The following is an 8749-nucleotide window of genomic DNA, read 5'->3' as shown; positions in this document are numbered from 1 at the left end:
CCAAGTTTCTGTCAGTAGTTTTTCCGTAACCCTGCTGAAACACAACACAACATATAAACAAACCAATTAACCAAACCGAAAACCTAACCTCCTTGGCGGATGCAAAAAAACAGCATTTAAATGAATATCTAAATCAAAGACGAGCAACAATTGTTAAAGACAAAAAATCCAATGGCTCAACATCAAAGCTTTGCTCATAAATGTATGTCATTTTTGTATTTCCTCTTCCATCATCATAAACTGGCTGATGTTTAACTCAAATTCAGCAGATTAATGCAGGAAATAAAACAAAAAAGTGATTTGATTGCAACCCTGTTGTTGTGCCTTCATTCATTAAAAATGAAATACTACAAAACTTGTTTATTAAAAAGATAATTTAGGGTCTCAATAAAAGAGTGGGATACTCTGTTAGAACAAGCTTTTGAGAAATACAATTCTCGGTCTCTTGGAGTCTTTTTGATATTCAATGGCTTTTTATTATATTTCCCTTTTAACTATTATCTTGCGTGTCCTTTCGCGTGAGTCTTGCTACATTTGCGGAAAAATATGTTGTGGAGAGTTGGTTTTCTGTTGCTGAGTACTGTACACATAATCAAAGTCACCCACGCATTGAGACATATCTGACCATTGATTTAATTTGACGTGAATGCAGAGGGAGAAGTCAGACACACAATATCCCACTGAGCTGGTTCCATCTCACAGCCTTTCAAACAATAGCAATAGTCATGCATCAGAGGCAATAATTGCAGCTGAGTGTTTGTGCCTTATAAATTGTGTGTATGCACTGTCCACATTCGTGTGAAGGGGTTGCATGTGTGTGTGCTTGTATAGGAATCAGTTGTGTGTCGTGTCCCTGAGCGAGTGAGTGTTCACACGTTCATGTTGAAGTTGCGCATGAGAGCGTGTGTGTGCAAATTGTAAAAGTATGAGCTTGTTAATTTCAATAAAGGACGCTGCCTTGTTGTGGTTTGGAAGGATGGGAGGGAGGGGACTTGAAGTGGCCGACCAGGATCGCCAGAAATCTCCCAGAATTCCATCCCACCATCCAGTGCCAGCTCTCTCTCTCTCCCCCTTTAAGTTTCTCTCCATCACACACCCTCACCATGAAACTATTTTCATAATTATTAACTCATTCATCTCCTTAATTACTTTCCACTGTGCGTGTTTGTTTAATGCAACTTGCCTCATCGTCCTGGAACAACTGGGGAGTGTAGAAATGATGAGTGAAACCAGAGCGATTTCATTTCGAAAAAACAACAACAAAGACGCAGAGCGATGGTGATACAGAGAGGAAAGTTGTTCTTTGAAGAGAAAACTGGGTGGGTGGGTGATAAAAAACAAGTAAAGGGAAAAGACTGAAGCCTGACTTCATAGATGTCTCTTTTCTTTTGGACTCTTTCTTCCCTGTGTTCTGATGCAGAAATGAGATCCAGATCTGAATTAAGGAATGATGGGTATAATGAAAGGATATGTAGAGTGGGAGTTGTTTGATAAAAGCAGAGAAAAAGGGATACTTTTTTCTTTTTCTGCTCCTGACTCATAACCACCGCACTTTAAGCCCCCTGGTGATGGTCCCACTGATTACTGACACTTGGATATTACAAACACACGCACATGTTTTAAGTTTATTACTTTATACGTATGAGTTCAGGATCAACACTCAACTAATACAAGAGGAAAACAAAGATGTGGAAATATACGCCAATATTTTAAAGAGACAAAGAAACATCTGGAGTAATAGAAATGAAATATACCTGTGTTTCTATACAAGGCTTCTTGCTACTTACAGGACCTAAAAAAGTGCATAAAAAAATACTTGCTCAAAAAACACGCACACACACACATCTTGTGCATTGTAGTATGTTTAAACTAACACACCCTTCCAGTCTGCCTGGCAGGAAGAGACACACTCAGCTGGGCATTGTGTGAAGAGGGCATGCCACTTGGCCTCTCTCCGTCTTTCACACACACACATGCACACACCACTGGGTCAGTCAGGCATCGCTCCTGACAACGGGCGCCTGGGCCTCGTGTTTCCATGGCAATCTGTACCAGCAATCTTCCCACGGTGGCAGCGGAACCGAGCGCTAAGTAACCGCGTGTGTGTGTGTGTGTGTGTGTGTGTGTGTGTGTGTGTGTGTGTGTGTGTGTGTGTGTGTGTGTGTGTGTGTGTGTGAGCGTACAGAGAGCGCTATCTTGTCCAATGAAGAGCCCAGATGTTCAGACACTCACTTCTCAGAACCTGCCCTCTTGCACACACTGATACACACACGTTTGGAAGAAATGAGGTCTATAAATCTCCATCTGAGCTCAACAAAAAGTTAGAAAGATGTCTTACTCGGAGGATTTCAGAAAACACACTGCCAAATCTGTGTCTAAAGTCATCTTTTCATCGTAATGATATTATTCTGCGATTCCCAACCAAGAGAAGCTTCTTTTGTACAATTGAAATATAACACAGTATGTAATGATAGTTAAAATTGTTAGTTAAAAGTAATGCAAATAAAGATGGAAAAGCTAACACCAAATGTTACGTCAAGAAATAAACAGTTGTTATATTGTAATTTAAAGGTAGCTAAAAAATAAACAACCAGTGTGAGATTTAGAGCGTTTTATTGGGAAAACAATTCTATATAATATATAAAGCTGGGTTTTAATAATAGATTATCTTTTCAAACAAAAAACGATTTTTTTATTTGTGTTGCTGTTAATTAATATTCATATCTACTATCTAGGAAGCATGTCCTCTATACGCGGTCTTAGAGATGGACTTTTGGCTTTTTTTTACACTACCTGAAGGCCACCATACCGTTACTACACACTTGAAAAACGAGAGGTGATTGAGGCGATATTCAAGTCGTTGCAATCTGCCACCAAATCATGCACATTGGTCTTTTGATGCATTATAAGTTGGCTAAAAGTAATCTAAAAGCAGTTGAAACAGTTAGCTAAAATAAGTATGTAATTTAAATAGTTGAAATAATTGGTTAACTGTTAATGCATCCAGTTGAAACATTAAACAAAATTGGAATACATGTTTAAACAGTAGCTAAAAGTAATAAGCAAACCAGTGGAAATAATATCTAAACAAAATGGATAAACTGTTATAATAGCTGGATAATATGATTAAAATGTCTAGCTTCTGTCCCTTAAAGTACAAGCAAAAATGTGAAAGGCAAACTGTACCTTAACAAAAAAAGTGTTTATGTTGTAGCAAAATAATGCTCGGACAACAGAATAAGTGGTAGCTCACCCGACAGGACTGTAGGGGTACGCCTGACTGTTTTGAAAACTGATTTGACGTTTTAGTAACTATTAACACATTATAACAATATGAAGTATGTTTTATAGTGTAGACAGGAAATATGTGTATCCTTCTTTTCTTTTCTTCATACTGTGGTTCTTTGCTGATCACTGACAGATGCCTAAAGGTCATTGCGTGTTATCCATCTTTGTATAACTGCAGTCATGTTTTATAAATCTCTGCTGGGTTTCTCTCTCACTCCCACCACCAAAACGCAGCTCAATGACTCCTTTCTCCGAGTCACCTGTGCGATTGTGTGAGAGTGGAGCTTCATGCACTGTCACACACTCCCCTGCGAATGATGGAGTGGTTTCACAGTGCATCATTCCCACACTCCTCACCTCTCTTATTCCCTCCCTCCCGCTGCCATTGTTCTACACAGCAGTGTAATTAAAGGAGCAGAAATAGAAAAGAAAGGATAGAGAGAGAGAAGGAAGGAAGGAAGGAGAGCAGGAGGAGATTGGAGGCTAATTGACTGAGGATGACTGAGCAAAGGGGTGGAAAGATGGGGCCTGGGGGGGAGGGGAGGGTGACAAGCTAAGGAAGGCCAGATTAAAGGGAGGGAGGAGGGACAGGGAGAAGAGGCGGGGGAGCAGAAACTGGCAACCCTGCCCCAGCTGCCAAAGTCCTATTTTGTCATTGGGTGGCTGTGACAGAGAGAGAGGCAGCCAAGAGAGAAATAACACAGAGGGAGCGAGAGTCATGATTGGATGCCAGTGACAGAGTAGAGAGACCAAAGCAGCTTGTGAATTTTCGTAGTTGTCATGGGCCCTCGGGGGTCGAACAAGTGGCTCCGCTGACTCACAGAGGAAAAGGACAGAAGACACGTGAAGAAAACAACAAAAAAACTAAACCAAGTGACAAGAAGTAACTAAGGACAACAAGGCTTTTATAAGTAACAGCGCAAGAGAAAGTGAGAGCGAGGGGCACACAGGGTGAGAGCTATACGCCTTCAGTGCCTCCACGCAGCAGAGAGCGGCCGACAGGATCCCCCAAATCCCTCCGTCCATCCGTCATCCAACTCAGACATGAAGAGACCTCACGACTACAGCTCCCCGGACTCGGACACAGACGAGTTCATTGACCCGGGACAAGAAGACGGCTTTTGGTGAGCATCCTCCAAACACACCTGGGGTCCAAACATATGACCTCTACTCACGCTTTAAAGGAAAATTGCATAATGATGATATTAGTATCAAAATACAAATCTGCTCAAAGCATATTGGCATTTTGAAACTATGCTGCCATGCACAATATTGCAGAGTTAAAAGTAGAAAAAGAGACAGCAACATTTTTAGTTTTTAAGTCTCAGAAACTGATTTAGTTCATAAACCAATTCATTAACAAAAACTAAATATTCCTACTCTATTGTTTTTATGCATTCACTATTTTCTGACTGATGTAATAAACAAGTTTTACACACCTTCGAACAAAGCAGAAGTGTCAGTTAAAATTTTAAACTTTAGGCCTCTTGCATCAAATGCCTGATATGTTCAATGAAATATAAATTAATTGCATTTCCCTTCAAAACGAAACAGTGTCACGTCTGATCCTTTTTATTCCCATGTCAGAAAAAGCTTGGTAGTCGTCATTGCACGCATGACATGCATTACAATAAGTATAGGCCTGTCATGTCTGAACTTCGGAAACGGCTTGAATAAGAATTTCCTGTATGACGCTGTATCATTGGAAATAAATGCATTTAATTTAGGAATTATCTTTCCATCAAAGTCATTTTTTAAAGTCTTGTGAGTGAAGAATTTACTTTTTCCATCAAATATGTTTTAATTAATATCTTATTGTTGCTGACTGTGATTTAGAAATATTCGATTTGTATACATTTCCAGTTCAATATATATATTAATATAAAAAATTAAAACTGAACTTTTAAATTAACACAAAAGCTAGAGAGAGAGACACATTTTTAATCATAAGAATATTTGAGGCCCACTTTGTGTGAGCTTTTCATTTTTGTTTATAAAACTTTAAATATAAAAAACATAGATTTCTGAGGGACTAAAGGACAATTTATTCACAGTTTTATTGGGTTATTATTTTACATATAGTATTCTTGTGTCTCGAAATAAATAATAGTTTGATAATATCATTAAATGTGTAAAGTAAGACAATTTCCAAAAATGCAAATTAGAAAGTAAAATACTTATTATTTGATTTGCAAAACATATGTTTAAATGCAAATATTACTTCTGCACCAAGATGTATAACTCAAAACTATATATATAACTTTATACAGCGTCTTGAAAAATGTCTGAGTAATTAAAATGACTCCCGACATTACACACACTCTTTACACGTCATTTATAGGCACATTTAAAAAAAGAAATCCTCATCTTTTAATGTGGATTAAAGGGAACATTCATCAGTATATATAGAAAACACATTCCAAGCAACACTGGTAACATCACAGACATCCAGCCAGCCAGTACCACTAAAGACGGTTTGGATAAATCAAATTGTCATGTGACATGCAAACAGAAGACAGTGCCGTCTTTTCAAGTCAGCCCATCAAACGTAAACCTAAACAAAAACACACAGCTAAATTGGCAGCCCTCATGTTCAAATCTAATAGAAACGCAGTAAGTCTTTGGTGAGGCAGTTTGAAGCAAACTCCAAGCTGTCAGCGACTCTCAGGCCAGCAAGATGAAGCACACAAACAAACACGATCCACATTGAGAGACTGTACTCTGAGAAACTCCGATCCGCACGCTGCACGCTGGAGCCCCATTCGAGCGAAAGCATCGCCCCGAGGCTATATAATCATCTTTCTAAAAGTGCTTTTGCTCAGATGGAAAGGAGAACAGCATGTCATTTCACTGAGACTAATGTTCAGAAACGCATCAAACCAAAAACAATCTCGTCTTCCCTCCTCTCCCGGGCACTCCTCTGCTCAACTGTGCCCAAAAAACTAATTTGATTGTAGGGAGCTGATGTGCCATCCTGCCTCTGTGTCATATTAAGCAGGGTAATACTAACAATATGCAGGAGAATCAAAGTGAACTCTCTCTGCCAATACCATCTCTCCATTTCCCTCATCCCTGTTTTTCTCTATCTCCATGGTACAGCCCAGTCACCGGGTCCATGTCTCCTGGCAGCGCCTCGCAGATCCTGGCCCGAAAGAAGAGACGAGGGGTGAGTGGATTACGGCCTTGGATCTTAATCTTTTGAGTCCTGTCATTTTAGTTTGGCCCTGACCGTCTCTCTGCTCTTCTTGTTGTGTAGATCATAGAGAAGAGGCGCAGAGACCGGATCAACCACAGCCTGTCGGAGCTCAGGAGGCTGGTGCCCAGTGCTTTTGAGAAACAGGTGACTGCTCATAAATCAAATGTTCTTTAAACAACTCAATGAAAATAAGCATGCTAAATCAAATCTGCTGCAACTTGGTAACATGTTGCTCATTTCCATGCAGGGTTCATCGAAGCTGGAGAAGGCAGAAATCCTGCAGATGACCGTGGACCACCTCAAACTCCTGCACGCCATGGGAGGAAAAGGTGAGATTTCTGAGCTTCTCCTTTTGTCTTTTGGAATATGGACACGAAAGGCCCTTTGGAATAATGCTGGAAAATATCTAAAACCAATTCCAAGTCAAATGGTTTATTGTACCCTTTTTGGAAAAGAGAAAGCACACAGTAGATTAATTATGGTTGCCATGACTAACTGCATTCCATTACTCTAAGTCAATATATGACTAACATCTCCTTTCTTTCTAAGGTTACTTCGATGCGAGGGCCCTGGCAGTGGACTACAGGACCCTGGGCTTCAGGGAGTGTGTTGGGGAGGTGGTGAGGTACCTCAGCTCCCTGGACGGGGAGTCCCCAGACCCTATAGGAGCGCGCCTGGTCTCCCACCTTTCCCACTGTGCGAGTGAGCTCGACCCCCTCCTTATGCAGTCGCCCCCGGCCGCCGCCTTGCCCTTTCCACCTTGGCCTTTCGCGTCCTTCCCTCAGATCTCCGCCGCCTCACCGGTCTCCTCGTCTTCACCGTTCCCCAGCGGGCGGAGGGACATGGCGCTGCTGGGGAGCTACCCGTCGCACGCCTCCCTGCGCCTCGGCCCTCTGGCTGGCTGCCATCCGGGCGTTCCCCAGCTCCATGCCCCCTCCGCCCTGGCCACCATCCACAGGTTGCCCTCCCTGGCAGCCTCTGCTTCCATGGCCCCCTCCAGACCGACCCAGCGCTCCCCTCACAGCGCCACCAGGGCCTCGCCTCTTCCCCTCCCCACCCCTTCCTCTTCCTCTCCTTCTACCCCCTCCTCTACTTCTACTTCTTCATCTTCTGCTCCAATGCAGGTCTCTTTCAGGCCCTTCGCACCTCTGGGGTCTCCTACAGCCCAGCGCAGGGGCTTGAGCGGACCGGCCAAGTCGGGCCAGGGGTGGGGGACTGAGATCGGAGCTTTCTGAGGGTCTGGTTTCCAAATGAACTCTGGACATGGAGCTATCCATGTTCACCACGTAGCAAATATGAACCCGTCGGAGAAAGATGACTCAACCTTTGATGATTGTCTCTGCCCTTGAGGGACTCTAAAAGCCATATGAGACTGTGGGTGGAGTTTCAGATAATCACAAACAATCATATATAATGAAAATGAAGGAATGTGAAAGAAGATTTGAATAAATTCCTGTTTATGATCATGCTTGACAAATGCACGGTGTCTAACAGAGCCATATATAACGCTCAACAGAGTGACGTTGAGTTTTTACTGATGAACTGTGATATGTGTTGTTTTTTCCCCAAATCATTTATACATTTGATAATGTTTTCCAAGAATGTTTGACAAAATCTCTATAAAGACTAAGTGCCTTTACCTTTGTTCATGTATTTTTCTGCGTGTTTTTTCCAACTTTAAACAAATGGCCACATGCACATGCACGCGAACTGCTATGCAATGGTTGAAAGCTACATGTCTGCAAACACTGCTTGCATGTTCTCCAGCCGTAACCCCATCTGTATCTACGCTGTCTCCAGTGATGGCTGATGGGAGCTGTGGTCTTGTGGCTGCAGAGGATAAACATGGTGGGAGTTGGTGATGTTTTTGGGATGCCGCGGCGGGGCAAACAGACCCATCAATGTGCCCTCTAATTGGCAGTCCCCTGTAATTAACTTTACCCTCATATCAGTCTATGTGTCTTCCTTTACTCTGCTGTCTCTCTGACATTCTTTCTCTCCAATCCTGTGGTTCACCAGCGGATATCTCCTCTCTCCGATTGTCTGCGCCACTGTCTCCTCAACAATGGACAGACAGTGAAGGAGAGGGCGAGAGGGAGGATGGAGAGACTGAGCGAAGGGGAAAACAAAAGGGAAAAGATCTGAAGGGCTGCGGTTGGGTGACTGATTTGGCGTAGACGTTCAATAACAGGGTGGTGGGAAGGCAGGAGACAGAGTGGAGGAGAGATGAGAGGGATCGTGAAGTTTTAAAAAGGAAAGGGAGAG

At 42.4% G+C, this 8749-nt stretch overlaps 1 protein-coding gene across 1 annotated transcript; it reads left to right on the top strand.

The window, feature by feature from the left end:
• The first annotated feature begins 3963 nt into the window (after positions 1-3963).
• On the top strand, positions 3964-8117 carry heyl (hes related family bHLH transcription factor with YRPW motif like). Its single transcript, XM_010769420.1, has 5 exons — positions 3964-4412; positions 6388-6454; positions 6545-6628; positions 6732-6813; positions 7034-8117. The coding sequence occupies exons 1-5, from the start codon at positions 4333-4335 to the stop codon at positions 7717-7719; spliced, it is 999 nt and encodes a 332-aa protein (XP_010767722.1). The 5' UTR covers positions 3964-4332; the 3' UTR covers positions 7720-8117.
• The last annotated feature ends 632 nt before the right edge of the window (positions 8118-8749 follow it).

Source organism: Notothenia coriiceps, unplaced genomic scaffold (genome assembly GCF_000735185.1).
Source record: "Notothenia coriiceps isolate Sejong01 unplaced genomic scaffold, NC01 NC01_scaffold00007237, whole genome shotgun sequence".
NCBI classification, from domain to species: Eukaryota; Metazoa; Chordata; class Actinopteri; order Perciformes; family Nototheniidae; genus Notothenia; species Notothenia coriiceps.
Note: the sequence above shows the minus strand (reverse complement) of the source record. Positions and strands in the feature narration are given on the sequence as shown.

Coding starts and splice junctions, on each gene's coding strand:
- heyl (XM_010769420.1), top strand. CDS start 4,333: ATGAAGAGACCTCACGACTACAGCTCCCCGGACTCGGACACAGACGAG. Junction 4,413..6,387: donor GGACAAGAAGACGGCTTTTG/GTGAGCATCCTC, acceptor TCCATGGTACAG/CCCAGTCACCGGGTCCATGT. Junction 6,455..6,544: donor CCCGAAAGAAGAGACGAGGG/GTGAGTGGATTA, acceptor CTTGTTGTGTAG/ATCATAGAGAAGAGGCGCAG.